This window comes from Gallinula chloropus (genome assembly GCF_964237585.1).
Source record: "Gallinula chloropus genome assembly, chromosome: 3".
Classification (NCBI taxonomy): Eukaryota; Metazoa; Chordata; class Aves; order Gruiformes; family Rallidae; genus Gallinula; species Gallinula chloropus.
The window spans coordinates 24587771-24610887 of record NC_140087.1 but is presented as its reverse complement, the minus strand read 5'-3'; the positions used below and the strand labels follow the sequence as shown (position 1 = coordinate 24610887).

The 23117-nt window shown below is 44.0% G+C and overlaps 1 protein-coding gene across 1 annotated transcript; it reads left to right on the top strand.

Annotated features, from left to right (window-relative positions):
* Positions 1–768: 768 nt before the first annotated feature.
* IL20RA (interleukin 20 receptor subunit alpha) lies at positions 769–22923 on the top strand (the record flags this gene model as incomplete). Its single annotated transcript, XM_084261304.1, has 7 exons — positions 769–850; positions 14487–14616; positions 16072–16250; positions 16887–17062; positions 18641–18785; positions 19333–19472; positions 22015–22923. 7 exons carry the CDS (start codon positions 769–771, stop codon positions 22921–22923), a joined length of 1761 nt encoding a protein of 586 aa, XP_084117430.1.
* Between the last annotated feature and the right edge of the window lie 194 nt (positions 22924–23117).

Sequence of the window (23117 nt, the reverse complement as noted above, 5' to 3'; positions counted from 1 at the left end):
GGAGAAGGGTCCTTATCACGGCAGTTTCAAATTCTAGATCCTCCCTAGGCATTCAGTCTGTAAGCACCCCATGTGCACAACACCCTTTCGGGTTCTCTCACCTCCTCCTGCTCTCACTGAGAGTGGCACCGGGCAGCTCCACACAGACTCAGTGAGAGCAGGAAATTTCTCATAGCATGTTATTTCTCATACTTCCAGTGCCACTGAGGTGGGAGTGCACCTCTAGTCCAACCAGGGCCAGATAAAGCAGGGTGCTCAGCTCTGTGATCAGTTGGATTTTGAGTATCTCCAGGGATGGAGACTCCATAGCCTCTCTCCGTATTCAAATGCACTATTTAATGCAAAGTAATGGGAAAAACCAGACAACCACATGTCTAAAGGTGTAGCGTGGCGGCCTTCAGCTTCCTCTGGGAGAAAAAAAGGGGGGTACAACGTCTCAGGGTGGTTTCGAGGGAGAGTTACTCCTTGCAAAGCGCCGCGGGGTGCGACAGAAAGCAGCCCTCGGACTGGGGACGGCGCCGCGGCGGGAAGACAGGGGCAGCGGCAGCGCTCCCCACCCGGCCGAGACCCGCCACCCCCGCGCTGCCCCCGCCTGCCTCCACGGGCCCCCGCGGGGAGCCCCTCCGCCCCCGCGCAGCTCTGCGCTGCCCGCCCGGCTCCTCCTCCCGAACCCTGCGCGCCCCACCCGCCGGCGGTCGGCTCCTTCCACCTGCGCGGCGGCGGCGCCGGGGAAGCGGGGCGCCCGCGGGCCGGGAGATGTGATCCCCCATGGGCGCCGGCCAGCCGCGGCGGGGGGCGGCCTGGCTGCTGGTGCTGCCGCTGCTCCTGCCGCCCCCCGCGGCGCACACAGGTAGGTGTCGGCGCTGATCGCCGGTCTCGCTGCCAGCTCTTGCGGCGCGTCCCCGGCACCGCGGGGATGCGCATCTCTCCCCGGGACGGGGCAGGTGGGAGCCGAGTCCCCCGCGCTGAGGGTCCTCCGGGCCGTCACGGTTATCGTGGCTCGGCGGCCGGCAGAGGCAGAGGCAGGGGCAGGCGGGGCGGGCTCGTCTCGCCGGGCCGTGTCGGGCCGCGCTCCCCCTGCCTGCGGGCGGCCGGAGCCCGTGCGGGCGGCCGGAGCCCGTGCGGCGGCTTCTGTCGGGGTGCTGTGTGCCGTTCAGCGCCGCGGCTGGACGTGCGTGGCTCGGGCCTCCCGTGCTTAACTGGACGGAGAGGGCTGGTGTTTCTGTGATGTTGCTTTGCGTTTTCTTTTCTCTGTATCTACGCTGGAGTTCGGTTTTAGAAGCTGTACGTTAATTTACGTCTGTGTGTAAGTTGATAGGGTGCTCTTGAGATAGTCCTTGTTACATGCATCAGGGTATCCCCCAGATATCTTTGGTGTTTCCAGCTTTGTGCCGGATAGTTGCCAAAGCCCCCAGTCCTACCTAAGGTGGTCAAGGGACAGATTAAAGCAAAAAGCACGCTGGGGTTTTGGCAGAGGTGTTCAGCTCATGTGCCAGCGTCTGGAGGGGCTCTGATTCCCTTCTGCCCCCCGCAGACCAAAGCATTCCTCTGATGACAGCCAGGCATCCAAGCACAAGGAGTCAGAGGGAGCAGAGAAGGTGGCAGCTGGAGTGGGCTCTGGGAGCTCTAATAGCGAATAGTCTAGGGCACGAGCAAGGATGTTACCAAGTGGGACTGAGCACATGAACCATAGCTGTTGACTGTGTGTGCATGGTGGGTCCCCTGCTGCTGTTGAAAGCATCACACAGGTTTTTTTTTAGAATATCCCTCGAGTATAAAACTGGGCAAGACATTGCAGAGATTAGCAGACCTTCTGAGAAACCTACTCTGTCTTCGTGCTCTTGTTCTCTGCTGCAAACGTTGCCTCCAGAACTAAATACGTAAAGACAGTCTGCTCCCATTTAAATCCATAGCAAACCTTCCAGATCCCCTGAGAGCTGGATGGTAGTGAGGACTGTTCTTCATCTCCTGAATGCTCTTGAGGAAGCACTAAGTCCTGTGTCTCAGTTAACTCTTTTGACAAACTACTTGGTTATGCATCAGTAGAGTGGCTTTCACAGGTACCCATGCCAGCTCATTTTATGTAACTGACCACGTAATCTTTGCCTTATTTAAGTCTGCTGATCATCATTGCAAGTGTTTTGGAAAATCTGTGTAACAGACAATCAGTTGCCCTTTAAAAAAATTCAAAAACTGGAGGTTTTTCAAAAAAGGAGGTTTAGAAAAATATCAAGGGAGCTAGGTTGTTTTTGTCTAATGGCTGTTCAAGGGAGAAGGGAATCTGTTTGTGCATTCCTGAGGTTTTAGCTGGACGGCATTTCAGGGTTTTGTTGATAGCAATACTAGCACGGAAGGGAGAGCTGTGCTTTTCACTAAAGGCTTAGAGCTCCAATTGCCATCTCTTCAACCTGAGACAGTAAGAATTACTTTAATTCAGCCTATCAGTATTTTGGTAACAATGGAAAAAAATTCTATGAGGTGCAGACCTGTGACAGCAGCGCTCCTGCTCTTTGGAGAAAGTTAAGTAGAAGAGGAAAGTGGAGGAGGCTCTTTTGGGTACTTGATTCCAACAGAAGCAGCCTGGGTTGCCAGTTCTGAGTTGATGCAGTCCTGAAAATATTACAGTTGTCCTGAGGGATACAGGACAAGAACGGGCTGTGCAGGACCCCACGTGCTGTGGAAAGCAGTTTCACAGCAGGACTTCATGGGCTCAGGCTCTTGAATCTTAACGGGATCTGTGCTGTGCCCGTCCCTTTGGGCTCTCTCGTTGAGTTCCCATCTGAATGCTGTGGCAGCAGCACTTAAGTACTAACTTACAGTCAGACCTTTGCAAAACACCTTCTGTTTTCACTGTGGTGTGTTAGTGCGTACGGTCTTCCTCTGACAGGCTATCTGATCCTTACCTAGCTTTGCACAGGACAAAAATGTTACTTGCCACTGCACTGCAGTGATTTTTGTAAATTCATGTTTCACTCACTGTTTAAAAATCCGTACTCTTGAGTAAATGGAAAAGCATGAGAAATGCAAAAGGGGAAAAAATGGAAAATCCATTGTTTGATCAACAGGATCGAGAAATGTGTTGTGTTCCCCTTTACCACATGAGAGAGTTTAGCAATATTTGCATGCAACTCATAAATAGGAAGGAGCATAAATAGGAAGGAACAGCCTGAATTTTGGAAGCAGCAGAATCATTATCTATTAATTTACCAAACTCCATCTTAAATCCTTTCCCATACTCCTAATGGAGATTTCCCTAACCTCATTAATCTGAAATTAGAGAAATCTTTCAATTTCTACCCCACAGAGTCCAGTCTCTGCCTTGTGGATCTATACAGAAAGAAAAAAATAAAAGGCAACAGATACTACAGTATATACTTAATCAGAGGAAAGGGAAATGAGCCTGAATGCTGCGCTGCAAAAATAGAAGCTTTTTTTGTATATTTAAGGCATGCTTCCTAGTTCTGTTCAGGTACAGCATATGATTTTGAAGCAAATCTCTCAATCATTTCACTTTGCTGTGCTTTTGTCTGCCTTTGTGATGCAGTCTTGGGACCAGATTCCTTCTGGATGAAGCTGGCCTGGAAGGTGTGTGCCCTCGGCACGTCTAATGCAAGTAGAGCTAGTCCAGTGTTAAAAAGAAAAAAAAACCAAATTGTGTATAATGTAGCCCAGATTTTCTCAATGCCAACATGATTTTCTTGTCACAGACCTGCTCATACTGGATTGCATTAGCCACTAACATAGACATAGCCTTAGATCCCACTGGAACTGGTGTGTGGCTATACCAACTAAGTTTCTTATGATAGGACCTTGAAAGCTTCCCATTTTTAATGTTTTCAAACAGTTGCATAAGTTGCTTGGTCTGCATTGAAACACACAATTTAATTTACTGGTCTTTCATCTTCCACTTCATTGTACTGTTACTAATAAATAGATGTAGACTTTGAGAAGCAGCTTCAGGCCTCCCTTTCAGTGAACTTCAGTGTGTTTTCTTTCGTAGTTACCAGAGCATCAAAATGTATAAAACATCCCTTTTGACAGTGATGCTGTTCTGGTGAATACACAGTGAAAGGGTAAAAGGGGTCATGGGCTCCGTAGTTAAGCCACTGAGCTGGAATTCGGGTGCCACATTGATGCCCAGCCATATTTTCCTGTGTTAAAACCATCCAGAAGGCAGGCAGTATTTCAGGGGAAAGACTAGTTGCAATTCACTCCCTCCTGCTGCACAACACCCCCCCGCCCCCAAATGTGGGACAGCAGAAGTGACTTGCTCACCTTTTTTTTATAGAAACCAATGCTGAACACTCTTTTTTCCTTTTTTCCCTGCACTGAATACACCACCTTTGAGTGCCAGTTGTCATTTGTGAGGGACACGAGTGAAATGCTCAGCTCCAAGTTGAGCAGCACCAAGATGTTTAGGTATTGCCACAGGGTGATTTAAGGTACGTTTTGGATCTGAGAAGAGGCTGATTTGTTGCATTGGCACAGCCAGTATTAGCTGAAGTATTAAATAGCACACTGAAACGTCTGATTACTTCATATATAAGGCATACAGCGTGCATATAGGCTAATTGCCCTGTGGATATACTCTGTGATACTTGTGTCCTGGGAATTTTGTAGGTTGCACTTGATGGCTCTATGTTACCCAAGCACAGTAAGAACTCAGAGGAAATTTTCTTCTTTGATTAGTCAAATGTTTCAAAGAAAAAAAAAATATGTTTACACAATAGCAGAGATGAGAAAAGCAGTGGGGGAAATACCATAAAGTACAATTATTTTTGAACCTCAGAAACTGTGACCATTTTTTGTGCATGTGGTTTTTTTTTTTTAGCTATTACATGTCTGTATATTCAGCAGGACTGAGCTGTGTTTGTGGAGGTGGTAATCTTTGCTGGAGAGGACACTAAGCTTCCATAATAAGAGTGGAAGTACATGGGAGGGATGAGTTTGTGGTTTTAGGTGGTATTTCCAGGCTCTCGCCGGTGAGAAGGACAGAAGAACAAATGTAACATGCATGAAGAGGGATAATGGCATAAGGAAAACTACAGTACATGAAGGAGGAGTCCCACATTCATATCATCAAAAGGCTCGTCCTTATCTCTGCTTCTCCAACTCCCACTCTCATGCCAGGCTGTTTCAGCCAGTGCTGTGATCTGTGCCTTGGTGACTGGCTGTGCTTATGATTTCCCCAACTTGGCAAATTCCTATTGCCATAGGAATGGAAATGGTTAAAGGGGGTAGTTCGTCAATAGAGGAACTTTGTACGCTGTTGGGATTTGTGATTCAAGTTCAAAACTTCAATGTGCACCACAGTTCTCCATCTGAATGTTCAGGTTCACCATTCTAGCTGATAACCATACCCTTCCATGGCTGTTGGTCTCTCGTGGCCTGTATAGTCTTAATTCCAAGAGAAGCAAGTGGTTAGAATTACTCAAGTCATTGTGCGTGTGTGGTTCCATTTTATCTTTGTTTTTATAGTTGTGGCTTCTACAGATTGATTTCTGCTGATTGATTTCTGTCCAAGAAGTGGTGTTGGTTATTTATAACTACAGGATTATTAGCTGAGAGAAAGAAAAGTCACCCTTTAGAAGCCAAACGCAAGCTCCCACATTTTAACCAGCTTAGCTATGTAAGAGCCTGAATTCTGGAAGCCAGGTCCGTCTCTAGACAAAAAGTGAGGTTATTAGAGGTGTTAAAATGTGTGTTTAAAATATGTAGAGATCTGTTTGCCCTTTATACTTGGTGTACCAGTGACTTACAGGTTTTTATACACTGAAAAAAGTACATTAAAACTAGATAAAGCCGAAAGAAATGGAAACAAATTGTAGGACTGGAGGTATGGGTTAGTTTACATATGAAGATCAAGGGGCAGGAGGAAGACTGCAGTTCCTTCTTCCCTTTTTTATACATCAGCACATTGAGTTAAATTTCACCCTTCCATTTTCCACTCCTGTTTCTGTGATGGGAGCAGAAATGTGTCCAAAGGAAGTGCAATGATCTTACATGCTCTTTCCAAGTGTCCTGGTTTTGGCAGGGATAGAGTTAATTTTTTTTTTCTGGTAGCTGGTGCAGTGCCATGTTTGGGAGTCAGGATGAGAGCAGCGCTGATAACACTCTGAGGTTTTTAGGTTTTGCCAAAGAGTCAAGGACTTCCAGGCTTTTCATGCTGCCCTGCCATCAAGAAGGCGGGGGGGTCACCCAGGAAGCCTGGAAGGGACACAGGACAGGTGATCCAAACTGGCCAAAGGGATGTTTGATACTATACGATATCATATTCCATTTTTAACTGGGGGGAGGGCTGAGAGGCTGGGCAGCAGGGGTCTACCTCAGCATCAACTTTGGGTGGTGAGAAATTGTGCTGTTCATTACTTATTTTGTGTTTGTTGTTGTTATTGTTGTTCTCATCACCATCATCCTCAACCTTCCTTTTCTGTTTGTCCTATTAAGCTGTTTTAACTCAAGTCACAAGTTTTCTCACTTTTACTCTTCCAATTCTCTCCCCCATCCCGCTGGGGTGGGAATGAGCAAGCTTCTGCATGGGGCTTAGCTGCCAGCTGGAGTTAAAACCACAACACCAAGATTTATGTGCTTGAGTTTCATCACACTCCATGCATAAAAACACACAAGTGAGTATTGCAGCTCTGAGATGAAAGCCTTATTTCCAACTGGTTTCTTAAAGGCTGGAGAGGGTAGTTGAGCTAGTGTCTGCTTTGCAGAAGGCTTCACTTCTCTTGGCTTTCCTTGTCTTTTCCAAAAGCACATCAATACCCTGCTCTTAGGAGGTACTGTAGTCAAAATAGTGAAGCACAGGATGTGGCTCAGAAGCACTGAAAACTGACTGAGGTACATGTAGTTGCTGACAGGGCTTTTTCCCCACTCTAAGAAGGTAGCAGACAGACACAGAAATAGACCTGTTCAGCTCTCAGAGTCCAACCAACCTGCAGTAGGGTGAAACCATGACACTCAAACACGTCCAAGAGCTAGCTTCTCCATCAGGGTCCTCTCGAGCTCAAAGTGTGTTGGCCCTTGAACACCAGCAACACTGCGCTGTCCCTTGGATCCAGCTGCGAGTGCTGCCACCTTGAACTCCCTTTCTGAGGCAGTCTTTCATAACTTATCTGTAAAAGATGTAGGCGATTATGCCAAGTAACTTCCTCTGTGCAGCAAAATCACGTTAAATCTATGTGGGTAAATGAGTCTGAAAATCACGACTGGCGGTTTTAATAAAAAAATGCTTGTTGAGTACTGGAAAGATAGTAAAAATATTACTATACCTATAATTAGATACTGACTTATTCATGTCTGAAATTACTGTGGGACACGCTGCCTCAAAACACACCAGCCCGCACCTGCCAGGAGACCAACAGAAATGGGTGGGTATCGCAGGAAACCTTCATTTCTTGAGCGTTCTCTGCATCCAGTTGCTTCCCAAAGACACTTAAGTCCTTGCTCTTCTGGGGTCTCCAGCACTGTGCAAGTGACCAAACCTAGAGCTGTGCTGGCCGTTCCGCGGGGTGAACTTGAAATTGCCTCTCGCCATTTGCAAGCACTGGTTAGGGAGTGGAAACGGGCTGTTTATGGACAGGGGTAGCTGTGTGGCCCCATCAGCCGATTGCCTGTGAGAGATGAGGCATTGTAAGCTTCAAAAAACCCCCCACCAAACCAAACCCAAAACGCCTCTGATGGATTATGACTCTGAAAGAACGTTCTCCTGTTGGAATGCATCAAGGAATGTTTTTTGCAGCAGGACATGATTAGGTAGTATGAACTCTACTCTTGCACTTGCAATTCTTCAATGTGGTGGAAAGAAAATTCAGTTTATTCTGTTTCTGCATACAAGTTAGCAAAAAAGAATGGATGTGAGCTGCCATGGCACTCTCCAGCTGTCTCCTAGCAAGCCTGCAAGGGACTGGGAAGACTTTCTCCTCCTTTCAGAGGTTGGGTCTTTGTGGACTGATGTTCTCTGTAGGGATGTTTTACTAAGGTCCGATGTGGTTTGGATAGACAAGCACAAGGCTTCACATGGGTGGAGAGCATGTCAGGGATAGCCACAGCTTCACCCCCCTTCTGCATCTCTCCCATTCTTCAGGCTGTATTTCCTCGCACACTCTTCCCCCACATCACTACCTCAGGTTCATCTGATCCCACTGGGAGCCCATTTATCTCTTCAGAAACAAACTCTGCATGCCTCAGTCTCACCCTTATCTCACTTTTCCCCACCTCTTCTCTCATGCTTTCCTATCTGCTCCACCACATGGTTTTCATCTAGTCTCACAACTCTGTTCCTGTCCCTGTCTTTCTCTCCCCTGTGCCCCTTCTGAACAGGGAGTGACAGGCTCCTCTTCTGGGAGGGCAAGAGTGTATTTTGTGGTTAGCTCTCAGGCGCTGTTATGACTCGAACAGGAAATCACCTCCGTGCTCCTCCCCACATTCCCACCAGCTCTGCTTGAGTCAAAGGGTTTTGCTAGCCCAGCTTCGTACCCAGCAGTCCCAGAGCTTCAGCAACCCAGCAGGAGAAGGGCAGCAAGGCTGCAATCACTCCAACTCCTCTTCGTTATTCAGCCTGTTGAGTTCAAGTCAAAAAGAACCAGCGTAGAGAAAAACATTCAAGGCCACTTAGTTTAAATAAAGTCATCTAATTTGTTTAAATTGTTGCTAAGATGACTGACAGCAGGTTAGACATTTGCTAACGTGTATTCCTGGCTTTGCTGGGTTTCCCTTCCTTTCTTTAACTTCTGATCTCCAGTTTTGGCTCTGCTCCTGTGTTTACCACTTGGTGTACTCCCTTGCATTCCTGCATGGCTAGTGCCAGCTTGTTCATGGCTGCAGATGTGCCAGAAAAGCCAGCCCTGTCCTCTGCTAGCAAGTGCCACCATACACACTGCTAAACGGACATTTGTTCTGCCTGAATATGACCACTTTGATGTTATACTTAGGCACGGGATTGAGGGGATGTTTTTCACTGGGAACAATGTAACCATTGAAACAGATGAGACAGAGGAAGAAAAGTAAGCAAAAATTCCTCAAAAAATGAAGAGCACTAGCATAGAAGGCATCTGAGGTTGCTCCCAAGTTGCCTGATGCTTCACTGGTGGGTCTAAGCTCGCAGTGGGTAAAGGTGAACTGGGGACTCAGCCTGTGTGAGAGGCTGCCCTACCTCAACGAGTTGTGCGAGCATGGCTTAGATCCCTGACCTTGAAGTGGCGAGTGGTGAGGCGCAGGGAGTGTCCTGAGTCGCCTGTAAATCCAGTGCCCAGCACAAAGGAGCCACTTCCATCAGAGGTGCTCCCAAGGGCCGCTTTCATATAAGAAAAACACAGCAGTAATTGAGGCTAACATCTCTGTCATTGTCAGAAAAGGAGTTCCTCATTTAAATGCCGAGGTGATTGCAGGGGAGGAGTCCCTAGGTTTTACTGCCGCGGCTATTAGGAAAAGCTGCGTTGCAGTAAGGCTCACCGTTCTGTCTTAATGCTTTCCACATCACTCACTGTCTTAAATTATATCTTACAGCTGTCTAGAGAAGCCCTGTGACCTTCTTTGTTGTTTCATTTGATTGGATGATGTGCTGTTTGCACCCTTGTAGCCATGCCACCAGAAAGTACAGCAGACGATCGCTCTGCTTGAGAGCGGGGCCGGCACCAGCAGTGCTTGTACAGGAGGCATTTCTGTGCCAGTGGGTCAGCTTCCATTCAGTGGGTCCTCCGCCTTCTCCCCACCCCAGAACTACAGCCAGCACTCATTAAAAAAGTAAATCTATGTTTTTGTGTGTTATCTTTCCACTTTGCAGCTGCTAGGTTACCGAACTCAAGTGCAAAGCCAACACATCTGTTCATAGGGAGAGCGCACAGGTCGCTGCGACTGCGTGTGTTCCGCAGCGCTGTGATTTAACCGTGAGTTTGGAAGTGGTGCCTCCTAGCAGAGAGACAGCAGATACACCGATCCGCTGATAGCTGTAACATGGAAATGATGTGTGTGTGTATTTTTGTTTGTATGTGTGTGCATGTGTGGGTAACAGACCAGAGCAAGGCACCTCCCCTGGCAGGGAGCTCTGCACAATAAAAACTGACTGTGGTGTTAAGCCCGGCAGACGCTTTCGCAAAGGGAAGATGAGGCACCTGCCATGCAGTCTTTTACTCATGTGAATAATTTCACTGACGTCAGTGGGATTTTTTGCTCACACGTGAAGGTGTTTTCAGGCTAAGTCATGTCTATTTTGGAGAGTCTCGCAATAGCTTATTCTAAGATCAGGACTTGGCTCTTTGTTGCGGTGGCGAAGCTTGCAAGCCTGTATTATTACTTTCTTTCCAGTCCAGGTGTGTAGTGTCATGAAGATGTAAAGAATGATATTACTCAAGGTTTGATTTACAGTGTTTCCAAAGACAGTCATAAGGGCTCCAGGTTTTTCCATGCAGTAGATAAACTAAGTGACTTGGTTATACTGGGAAGTGATGACAGCCAATGCAGACTATTGATGAGACAGGCTAAGCCTAGCAAAGCAATGTGTGTGACTGATTTCTGCTCTCATATAGACCAGTACAAACACAAAATACTCCATGTGACACCCACGCCATTAATCCTGGTGAATGGGAATAAAATCAGAGTATAACTGGATGTATTGTGTTTAAAGACAAGATGTTGAAATAAGCAGCAGATGCACATACTCGAGTCCTTTCCTGACTGATAACCATGGTACATACAAGCTGTATGTATGTTGTGTTTTCTGCACGTGCTTCCTGATAGTGCTGAGCGTGGAATAGATATTGAACAAGTTTATTCTTATTTTTTCCTGGAGAAACAGCAGAGTTTTGTGGGTTTAGTCTTGTTTTACAGGTGCAGAATGGGAGAATAAAAAACTTGCATGATTTGCTTTTAAAGCCAACAGAAGCCTTTACTGAAGGGGCAAGACCAGAAATAAAAACCCAATCTCTGCTTTTGCAGCAAATGGAAAGTTAACGGCCTCAGTCTGTCTGCCTTCCAAGTCACAGTGAGCTGGGGGCAGGTGGGAGCGTGCCGGCAGGGTTGTAGTGCTTCAGATCTTGTAGAGATACAGCCTGTGGGTTCTGCATGCTGAGGTTGGCTCGTCTTCTGCAGCCAGTGTTTCTGTTTTGAAACTTAATTTACCACAGCAGAAACCACACTGGGAGGGAAATTTTTAAAAAAAGTCTACAGAAAACCTCCTTTACATGTTACTGGCTTAAAATATGTTGATGTAACAGCACGAGTCATGCTACTGTAAAATGTGATTGAGGAATATAAATGGTTGTATGCAAGGATGGGCAAATGTTGAAAGGTACAGGCAATCAAAAACTATTCAGAAAACCAATGGAAGTAATTTCCCTTGTCAGTGATGAGCTAGTTGCCTCTGGCCAGCTGAATTCAGTGATTACAGGTTAGCCAGATAAGCGGAACACATTTTAAAAGCTTTTAAAGAAAAACGGTATGAAAGGTGAGCTCTCAGGGACATTTTTGGCTGTCCTGTACCTGATTCAGTGGTACCTCTGCCAAATTTATTACCTGAGTCAACAGTTGCCCTGCAAAGCCAGATTTATCATATAAGACTTATCTTATAAGATTTATCTTATAAGAAGGCTTACCAAAATGGGGCTGGCGGTGACCTTAAGAGATCACCCACTCTGCCCCACTACCCCTAGGTAGAATCAGCTAAGTTAGTGTCAATTTTAGCAGATGTTTCCTCTATCTGCCCCACAAACCATCCAGAAACCCTCCCAGGTGACCCATCCTCACGTGCTGCTCCTCTTCATGCAAAGGGTCATTCCCTGTGCCTCCTCTCTTGATGAGACTGAGTTCTGTTCCTTTTCTTCCTTGTTTGGCAGACATGAGGGATAGATGATCCTTCTCATGTAAAGACTTAAGAGTGTTTCCTGCCACTCCTTCCTGGACAAGGTGCGTCTCTGATAAGTTTAACTGCTGAGGAACAGAGATCAAGGTTGATGGGCTTGACTACCATCTACACTGGAGGGAGAGAGGTGCTCCCAATCTGGTCCATCCTAACTAGAGAGATGTACCAACCTGTAGAAGAGTTTATCTTCTTCTGTCAGCTCTTTGTGACCGCTGCAAAGTATGTGCCTCGCTGAGAGCTCAAGTTACCGGAGACAAATCTCCTTCTCATCTACTGCTGTTTAAGAGCTAGAATGTTTTTAATCTTTCCTCTGAAGGACCATGAAGTGTATACTGTATTCTCCTCCAGACTTTGTTTTATTCTTAATTCTCTCCTTGTTGGGCTTTTTAGGTTTTTCCTTGTTGTTTTTTAATGAGAAGCCTTTTATGGCTTTGATTCTCATCAGTCTCAGAAAATAACTATGTTGTATTTCCTCTTACCTGGGAACTGCAGCAGAAAGTTTGTTTGTGCCTGCCTCCCTCCCTTCCTACATGGATTTCCACATTGCCTTTCTCTTGGCTTGGGCAGGATTGTGTGACTTATGTTTTGTTTGTTCTTTTTTTTTGTTTCATCTCTTATTCCTGGTTGTTGATTATGAGGTTGATGGGTTTCCAGAAGTCTCATACACTTCAGTGCTGGGATGTGGTACAAAGAATGAAATGATGCATGGATGATTTCTTGTAATCCATGTAATGCTGACTTTGGTTTGCTGTTAGCAGCATGAACATCAATGGTTTAGGAGCTTCTCTATTTACTGAACAGATGTTGCAAATTTTAGGCTGTTTTCATTGCTCCCTCTGGCAGGTCCATCTTTACCTTTGGATTAGTTTCACCTAAAGCCGTTGCAGAGGACATTTATTTGGGGGAAAACAAAACCTTTTGTTTTCTAGGTTCTGTATCTCCCTCTTAGAAGCAAATGTTGCAGTAAGACAGATTCATAGAGGTCTCTTTTTGCTGCTTTCTCATCTCCTGGCATCCTGAAACTTTTTTTTTATTTCATTATAATTGAGTCTATAGCTTGAGCTCTTGCAAGATGCCTGCCACTGGGCGTATCTGTGTCCAAGTGTTCAAAGAATGGCACTTTCTACGTACTTTTTGTAAATAAATAAGCTTGCCCTAAGGACTTTACCTGATGAAAATGGTTCTCTGACTAGAAAAAATTTGAAAGCCACTGAACACTAGCTTACCAATAGAGGTAGAAGACAGCAACATTGGAAATGCCTCCCATAAACAGCATTATGATCTGAAGATACAGATGCAGGCATATACTGGGCTTTCTGTCAAACATTAAGGTATAACCCACAGTTTCCACCAAGACAGTTTAAAGTAATTGGCTTCTAAAGAATAGCAAGATTTTTTCAATAGATATATTGAAAAGCTTTTACTGTTTGGCTCACAGATAGCTAGATGTCATCAAGTTAATCAAGAAAATGATGGTGACTTTGCCTTACAGTGGCAACTGTACATTACATATGCAGAAGGTTGAACACTGTTACTTTAGTAATAGTGAAATATTCTATAAAAAGCCCTGAAGGTCTGCTTGAGGAAGTAACAAGGGTCAAGGATTATTGATTCAGACAGGTTCCCACTGTTTGTGTTTCTTTGTCTCTTTTTCTTATCTTAACAACTAGAATTGCATCCCTAGAGGAAGAGCTTAAAGAGTTTTGAAAAAAGTCCTGAAGAGCCACAGATTCGCTTTTTCTCTTCCCCATTATGCTCTCGTGGCCACTCGCACTGAGAAGTTCCTTCCCAGCAGCTGCAGCTTCAGGACTGGTCTCCAGGTTGCTCCCATGGGTGCAGCTCCCATGGCAAGAGGTGCTGGGGATTGAGTCACAAAGTGGAGCTTGGGATTCTGCCCCTGGGCCCACGGGCCTTCATTTTGCAAGCACTTCAGCAACGTGAGCATCTCCATTAAATTTATTAGATCAGGAGTATTAGGAGACATGAAACTGAGTTTGTAAGAGCCCCAGTCTTACTTGTTTACTCATTCCAAAAGCTGGCACAATGAACAACAGTTCAGATGAGTGACCTGACAGTAGGTGTTCACTTTTGACTTTGTGGAGAATCGACATGGATGATCAAATGATACTGGGGCTATCATGATCATCCAGTCTGGTTCTCCAGTGTGAAGTCGTACTCCTGTTTGTAAAGCTGTGTTTGCAGTAGATTCCATGTGTCTTTTTGGTTTGATTTTTAAAAGCCCACTCAGCTACACTAAGAATTCTACTGAAGCATCATGGATATTTTTACAATTTCCAGTGTTAAATTGTTCTAATTTTTAAATACCTTCTAGGCCAAACTTTTCTAGCTTTAGCTTCCAGCCCCTGGATATTTCCATGCCAATGTCTGTCATAAATGACAAAGCCATTTTTGCTAGAGAATTTATAGGGATGAACTTCAGGACTGCACTACCAAGGGACACTTTTGAAAAAAAGGAATTTCCATGGCCAACAACCTTGTGCTTTTAATAATAAGAGAGGCAACGTGTAGAATTTTGTGGCTTACTTAAGAATAAGTATTTTTTTTGGAAGCATATGTATTTGAAGATTCTTAGTGTATGCTGTTCCCTTCTTATTTTCTTTCTCAGGAGAGTTGTATTGTTCTTTGCCCAACCCTAGGAATGTCCACTTTGAATCTATAAACATGAAGAATGTCCTTCACTGGTCAGCACCTGAAGGCACAGGAGAGGGAGTACTCTACAAGGTGAAGTATTCAGTGTAAGTTGGCTTGTTTATTTTATCCCCCTCGACTTTTGTATTAGCATTTTAAATAATAATTAAAAAAAAACCCAAAACCAAACCAAAAAAAAAAAATTATACCAGATAGGTCTGCTAAAAAAGTAAAGAAAGGAGAACAAAAATGTGGGTTAGACTTGAGCAATATGTGTTTTAACTATTACTTCTGGTACTCCTTGCTTCAGTTTCAGTTAAAAAAAAAAAGGAGACTTTCTTCCTACTAAAGAAATTTAGGATGCAACATGAAGCTTTCAGGGGCATTGCTGAGAAATGAGACAGAGGAATGAAGAAGGGCTGTGCTGTGGATTGGCATCTGTATATATCAGCCTTCTGTATGCTTTTAAATAGATCTGGAGATGCAGTATGTAATTCCTGAATTTTCCTGTAACCTGTACTGATATCGAAAAGCTTCTGATTACTTCTGCAATCAGAGACTGCAACCTCTTTTGCCCAGATCTTGCTCACTTTGCTACCAGGGGAGTGACATAGTCCACCTCCTAGAAAAGGGGAGAGTGCTGAATAATTGTGGAATGAACAATAACTGTGTAGAAGGTAAAATGAAGTCAGCACAAGTCATGCAGACTCTTCAGGGTCAGCTGGTCTGTGGAAGAGTCTATAGCCGTAGGTATGGCCACCTCTCACACTGAAGACAAAAATACTCATAGGTGCTGCTGCCCACCTAGGAGATCAAGGCCTTGAGCTAGGTGGAAAATGCTGGTGAATGATACTGTCCTGTAGTCACGTAGAAGCTGCCACATGCCCTTACTAATTGGAAGGGGGAATTCTTTTCAGAATAATGTGAATTTGAGGACCAAGAGCTTCTGTACAAATCCAAGCAGGAATTTTCTAAACCTTCATTTCTTCTATTAATGTATGAATTGGTCATTCCTGAGACATCATTGGTCGCATGTACATGCCCCCTTTTTAACTGGAAGGATTTTGAAGTTCATTGTATTCCAATGGAGCCTTTCTTTCAAACAAGAAAAAAGTGGTAACAGTCAGCAATGAGTAGTCTCCTGTCCACTCATCTTGGAGGCCCTGAGCATCATCTGGTTCCATACGCCAGGATGAACCCCTGACCATTCTGGCAGAACACTTTGTTTCTATATAGTTATCCTGGCTCTGTTATCCTGTGTTTAGAGTTTACCCTAAAGCTGTGGAGGCTGAAATTGAAGGATCTCTGGTTTGTGTAAGCAAAACTGGGCTAAGATTGGTATTGGCAACGTCCCAATTAGTTCCATGTGGCCTCTTCTGGATAGGCCCTACCCTGACTTATTTGACATTAAAAACTTGTGGATTTGTCCTTGAAATTTCAAATTGCAAAGCAAGCAAACTGTTTCATCAGCCATGGCATCAGTTTCTGTGCTGTATTATCAGATGACTAAAATCATGGCAAGAGCTTTTTTACAGCTCCTTTCTCTTTCTTTTTCAATGTAGGTATGGTGTTGGCAAATGGATTAGAAAGCCAGAATGCAGGAATATCAACAGAACATGGTGTGACCTCTCCATTGAGACCTCTGACTATGAAGAACAGTACTATGCGAGCGTTAAAGCGTTCCTAAATGGGAAGTGCTCTGACTGGATGGAGACCACACGATTCAACCCCCTCACAGACAGTAAGGAAAGCTAATCACACAGCCAGATGTTCAATGGCCTTGATTAATACCATGTGCTCAGACTGCATGTGCCCTCATAGTGTATAATATTTGAATTGTAAAGCAAGGTTAGATTTTTCTTGCAATTGTTTCACATTTATGCTTTTGGTGGAAAGAACTGAAATGATTGTATTAGAATTTGCCTATATGTATTTTATGTCTATGGTCTTACACTGAATACTCACAACTAATAGCTGTGGCCCATCCATATTATAAAGAACTCTGATTTTGAACAGCCTTTATTAAATCAAGCAGTAATCATACTTTAGAGCACAGTATGTCTTATCTGTGCCAGATAATCTGAGAACATACTGGTAATTTAGCTTGTTCTGGCAAATTGAGTTTCAAGGTTGTTTATCCCATGAAGTCTCAGGAATTCCTGGGCAAAACTCCAAGTCACTGTTCATCTTCTCACTGTATAATTCCCCTTAGTTATCTGATAAAATGATTTTCTACCAATATAAATTGTTTGAAGTCCTACTTAGTCTCCCTAAAATGTTACAAAAATTTAGTATCATTGACTTTAGGTAACTGTATGTTCAAATCAGTGTGCCTCTACTGTGTTTGACTGCTTTCTGTACTTGTTCATTTTTCCAGCTAAAATTGATCCACCCATGGTAAGTGTGTCTTCTACTGAGAAATCTATTTCAATCATTCTGACTGCTCCTGAGAAGTGGAAGAGAAGTCCTGAGGGAGAATCTGTGTCCCTGCTTCAAGTGTACCCTGGCCTGCGATACAACGTGTCTGTCCTCAACAAAAAAACGAAGAAGCGGGTGAGCTTTGTCAGGGCAGTAGCGCTGTGCTGGTTAAAGCTGTGCTCTGTGCTTACTGAAATGCACTTTGTCTGTAACAGCAAGGATTGAAATAGGATTCATACCCTAAGAGGAATTGGATCATTCAGGTTGGAAGGGAGCTCAGGAGGTCTCTAGTCCAAAGCCCTGTTCAGAGAGGAATGAGCTGCGAGCTCAGACCGGGTTGCTCAGGGATTGTCCAGGTGCATCCTGAAAACCTGCATGGATGGAGACTGCAGAACCTGTTCCACTGCCTGACTTTAGTCTTAGGGAAAAAAAGTGTTTATTTATATCCAGTCTGAGCCTCTCTTTCTGAACTCACGTCCCTTGTCTCTCATCCTTCCACCATTCCACACTGTATTGGGGGGAACAAAGCTGGACACTGTTCACTGGAACAGGCTCCCCAGGGAAGTGGTCACACCACCGAGCTAGGCTGAGTTCAAGAAGCGTCTGGACGATGCACTCAGTGACATGCTCTGACTTGGCTGGCCTGGTGTGGAGCCAGGAGTGGGACTCGATGATCCTTATGGGTCCCTTCCCACTCAAGAGATTCTATGATTCTGTGATTTTTCTAGATGTGGTCTGATGAGCACCAAGTTATGGGTTATGATCCCTCCCCTCCATCTGCTGCCTCTTCTCCTGTTAGCATGGCCCAGGACACTGTTGGCTTCCTTTGCTGTGAGGGCATGTTGGTGGCTCATGCTCAGCTTGCTGCCTGGCCCCAGCCCTTTTCATCAGAGCTGCTCCCCAGCCAGCCAGTCTACTGGCAATGCTTGACATACATCATGACATAGTCACCTTTGTCACCACATCTGCACACCTTCATTTGTCTGTCTCTACAGAGTTACGTTTCATTATCAAGTAGTAGTCCCCAGTATAAGGACAGTAGATGAGAAAGAGTTCAGGGATCAGTCACAAAAACATTAATTCTTCCATTCCCATCCTCCAGACACAACCTCTGTCTGGCACACCTCTGAATTTCCTGAAAAGAGACAGAAAACTTTGGTCCAAAAAGGTCCTCTGATGTGAAAGGGAATATTAAAATGCCAAGATTAGCAATTAGAGCATACAAAATGGGGTTTTGGTTAGTTTGTGTTGTTTTTCACTAAACATACTTGGCATAGGGCAATTTACTTTACCTTGAATTCCAAGGTCTACATAACACCCGTTATTCTGTCTCCTGCCTTTACCAGAAGATCCCAGTTTAAAAGCTTCTATGGAACTGTGGCTTGTACCTGTTATTGGCCCAGGTGCCAGGACAGGGCTGAAGTCATGCTTTAGCAAAATTGCAACATCAGCATGGGAATGTGGGCTAGTACATGGTCTACTTCATATAAAACATGGAATTGTTCAGTGGTGATAGAAGAACAATCGGATGGGAGATAAAATATTCAAAGAGGATGGGACAACTGTATTTGGAAGAAAAAAAGGATGAAGCTGCAGTATCATTATTCTTTCCAGAAAATTTGTATGCTTGTGATGTATTTTGTATTCAAGATCTTTACCATTCAGTAAGTAAGGAATTAAAGGGGAAACAAATTCCTTTATTATGTCTTCCAGTGGTTCTTCTCCGTCAGCAACAGCACCTTGGTTGTGCCCCGGTTAGAACCTGGAACAGCTTACTGTGTCAGCGCACAGATACACGTCACCACACCATTTCTGCACAGTGGGTTCTCTAAAGAATATTGCATTGCAACTTTGAAAGGTATGTGTGAGATGGCAAAGAAAAGACCATGCATGTTAGAAAACATCCCATGGTGATTAAGTTTGTAAGGCCTTTATCTATCCACTCGGAGAGTGAAAAGCTAACGTTGTTTCTCTCCTCTCTGCACGTTTGTATTGATGAGAAAAAACCTTTACTGTTAATAAAAGGTAGCTGGGGTCTACTGACTGGAAGGTAGGGCAGTACCTCTGAAGAAAAGGATCTGCATTCTTTGAATCTTTGAGAATACTTTTTTCTCCTTGAATGATGTTTGGAAGTGGCAGAGCTGGGCCAGTCTCAGGGAGCAGAAGTTAGCAACAGGAGAAACCAAGGGAGGGATTGTTCCTTCTTCTTAGAATTTAATGTATAGTTTAGATAATAATAAAAATTAATCCTTTAGCTCAATTTTTTTTTAATATTTCCTGCAAATTCCTTGTTTATCTAAAACATTTGCATCCCGTATCCCCCAAACAATACAGTGAATGCACATTACTCTCTGAATATATTAAAATATTGCTCTCTACAATGAAAACTTTTCTTTTGTTAACAGATAAAACGGCAGATGAGACTATGACAATTGTATTTGGCTATGTTCTGCCTATCGTGCTTGCCGTCCTTTTTATTTCAATGCCATGCTATTGTGTGCACAGGTATCTTCACGTCAGCAAACAGAAACATCCAACCAACCTGGTAAGTGTAGTCTGTTGCAGGAGGTTGCTGCCAGCCTTGGCACTGGCAGGAGAGCTGTGTGTTTTTCAGGGCTCACTGTCAGCTAGGAGGGAACCATGGCTAGCTGCAGGTAAAAGCTCTGGTTACCACTCAGATTAAGAAAAGAACATCACATTGAGGGTTATTAAATGCAAGAAAAACTGAGTATTAACTCAAGTTAGCAACTATGTCTCAAAAGATGTCCAGATCTGAAAACATGGCCAGAGCTAGTGAGGATTACAACAGAACTGTTGGGTTTTGGAGGAGTCATTGCTATAAGTAGGGTCTGAGGTGCACTGAGACAAGTTCTGTTAGGAAGTCAGCACTCCCTAAACTGATCTAGGAAGAAGGTCTCTAGATGAAGATTCAACAATAACAGAAGTTATTAATTGATTTAAATAATAAAAAAGAAAAGATGGATAATTAAGCAGTGCAGAACCCCTGTGATGTTTTCTTGGAGTATTACTGGGTATTATCACATTTTACCATTTAATGGTGATTGTGAAGGATTTAGCATGTGTGCATCACACAGATAATTTAATCTGGATTTCAAGAATACTTTCAAATACTACACCATTTCCTGAGACCCAAAACTGTGCCAACAAACACATTTACACAACCCAAATACACTTTATATGTAAAAATGCTTGCAGGATTCTTGGAGCTGCAAAGTTTGTTAATTTTTAGAAAGCACACATGAAGTCGAAGAAACACTGTTGGTTTCCAGCTCATGAACTCAGTAGAATTTTCTCACAGTTATCTCTAAACGTGTTGCTCAAGTATAAACATGCAATTACAACAACACTCTGATATTAATCCAGTCTGTATGACACCATGGGATGGGACATATAAGGGAGATGGTTTCAACATGCTGATCTTTCTGAAGAAATCTAGAGCAGCACAGAGGTGATAGAAGAAATGTTCACTTCGGGATTGCAGGTTTAGAAGGGTTCAGAAGAAGTAGAACAACTACTGCTGTTGTGTGTCCAAATGTGCAGACACCCCCTGCACTTGACGAGCTTTATCACAGAACTGAGGAATCACAGAGTGCTTTGGGTTAGAAGGGATCTTAAAGATCATCTAGTCCAACCACCTGCCATTGGCAGAGACATCTGTCACTAGACCACAGTGCCTAAAGCCCCATCCAACCTGACTTTCAACATTTACAATGATAGGGCAGCCACAGCTTCTCTGGGTGACCTGTTCCAGGGCCTCACCATGCTCAGAGGGAAGAATTTCTTCCTTCTATCCAATCTAAATCTACCCTCTTAGAATTTAAAACCATTGCCTGTTGACACCACAGACCCTGGTAAAAAGTCTTTCTCCATCTTTCTTAATCTTTACTCTTCATCCTGGGACACAGGGCACAGTAGGCAGAGATAGCTTAGTCTCCGTTGGAGGGTTAGCAGGACAGAGCTCCTTACAGTCCAAGAGCATGAAGGGCTACTTAGTGAAAAATTCCTACTCTGTAGCAGACTAAATTCCAACTCCAGTTTTTCCACTAATAAATGTATAATTTATGGTTTGATGGGGTTGGATTTTGTAATGGCCACTGCACTTTCTTTATGACCACCTTGAAGCTTCAATTTTCTCTCTCCACCTCTGGATTCAGTTGATATTAAGGTAACAAATTAATATAGAGCTGGTATTTTAATGATGCTGCCTGGCTTTCCTGACCTACGGACTATTCCACATGGGCACCCCATGCGGTCAGGGGGAGGTGGAATAAGCAGTTTGTTTTGGTCCAGCACTTCTGACCTGGGGGAGCTTTTAGATTACCTGCTACATCAACTAGTAGACTTAGTCTTCCAATCAAGCTTGAGAGCACTGAAATGCAGCTTCTGGTTGTCGCTTTCCTATTGCGTTTCCATTTAGCGACTGTGCATACAGGATTTGTTCCTGTTAGAAATGTTACTGGTTTCAGAAAGATTCCTCTTATTTAACTAGATGGTTTATCACCGAGTCACAAAAGCAGCCTGTGATGGATCACAGTACAGACTCCATGCACTGCATTCCAACCTTCTCTATAGCTTCCTTTCTGAAAAAAACCCTGATGTTATTTAATTCTCTGTAAGCTCTGCCTTAACATGGTACCTGACTCTGTGCTTGTGGGACGTGGTTTTGACTGCACTTCCCCTTCACTGGTTAAAAATAGTGGAATAGATTCTGTAGTCTGTGACACCAGGACAATTTTGATGTTTTCTCCAGTCACCCAAGTTTTTCCTGGTGGAAACAAAACCAGAATTTGATGAAACTGATCTGACCATTATCTTGACATGAGAAAGATGAGAAAATGGATATTAGAGCAATTTATAAATCAGTTTTACTTCAGGTAGAATGGAAAAAGTGGAGCATATTAATACTTCTGAAGGTTTTATATGATGAGCTTCCTTCTTCCCTAAATTGAAATAACCTCTTAATAAGGCCTCAGCTAGCCTTATATTTTAAAAATGTATGACAGTATAATAAGCAACAAGATGGTGCTTTTGTTATACTTCACTCAAAATGTGTTTTTGCTTTCCAGGTATGGCACTACACTGACAAATGCAAGGAAAGGGTTTTTGTACCATGTGAAAAAGTAGTGATCAACATTATTGCTCTTAACATGGAAGAGTACGTGCCATCTCAGAAATCCAGTCATCTATCAGAAAGGAAGAGTCCCCGTTACGACACTGTAGGGAAGGATCTGCCTTCAAAAGAAGTGCTGGAAAAAAGCCACTTGCTTGATATTTCACACGAAGAGGATATTTTAGTGGAAGGGGACCAAACTGGTAACTGGCCATCTTACGGCCAGCCTGGAACAAAGAATACTTTGAGACAGAAAAACGCAGGGACTGTAGAGTATGAGCATGATGTAAGGGCTGAGGACTTCAGTCCTGGTCAGAAACTAGAAGACTTCAGTTGGAAAGAGAAGACCTCTTCCCTCAAGGGATTACTGGGTGAGACACAGATTGCTTTGGAGGACTTTATTAATATGAAAACAGGACAGCCATATTTCCCCCAACTAGAGGTGAGGGCAACAGACCCTTGTTTGGGACAGGATATAGAGGAACTTAATTTGAAGATGGTTGATGCAGCAGATGAATTGCTGGGTGACACCCGTATCAACTTGGTGGATTTGGATACTGAAAAATCTGGGCAGACACCTTCTCCTCAGCTGGAAGAAATAGTACAGGGCCTCATGGAGAAAGAGGGTGAACAGACCATATTAGTAGATTGGGATCCTTGCACTGGAAGATTGTATATTCCTACTTTGTGCAGTCTTGAAAATCAGGTGTGTGAAGGAGTCCTCAAGCGTGAGGATCCTGGAAAAGAGGTAATTTTGTCTGGACTGTATGAGAAAGAGCTATCTGATAAATCCTCAGAGGACCAAGAAATTTGTCTCTTGCAGTTCAAGGAACAGTGGGAACTCCATGTAGAAATGGAAGACTGAACAGTAACTTTCTAAAATGTTCTAAAATGCAAAATGTTCTTTCCTTTGCCAGAAGAGAGTGATGGACTCAGTGGAGCGAACAGGTCTTAATGTATTGAAGTTTTCAAAACCATCACAGTTGAACAAGTTATGTTATTTATAACAGTTTCACGATGCAAGTGATTTCAACTCCCATCACAAACTCCTCCAGTAAA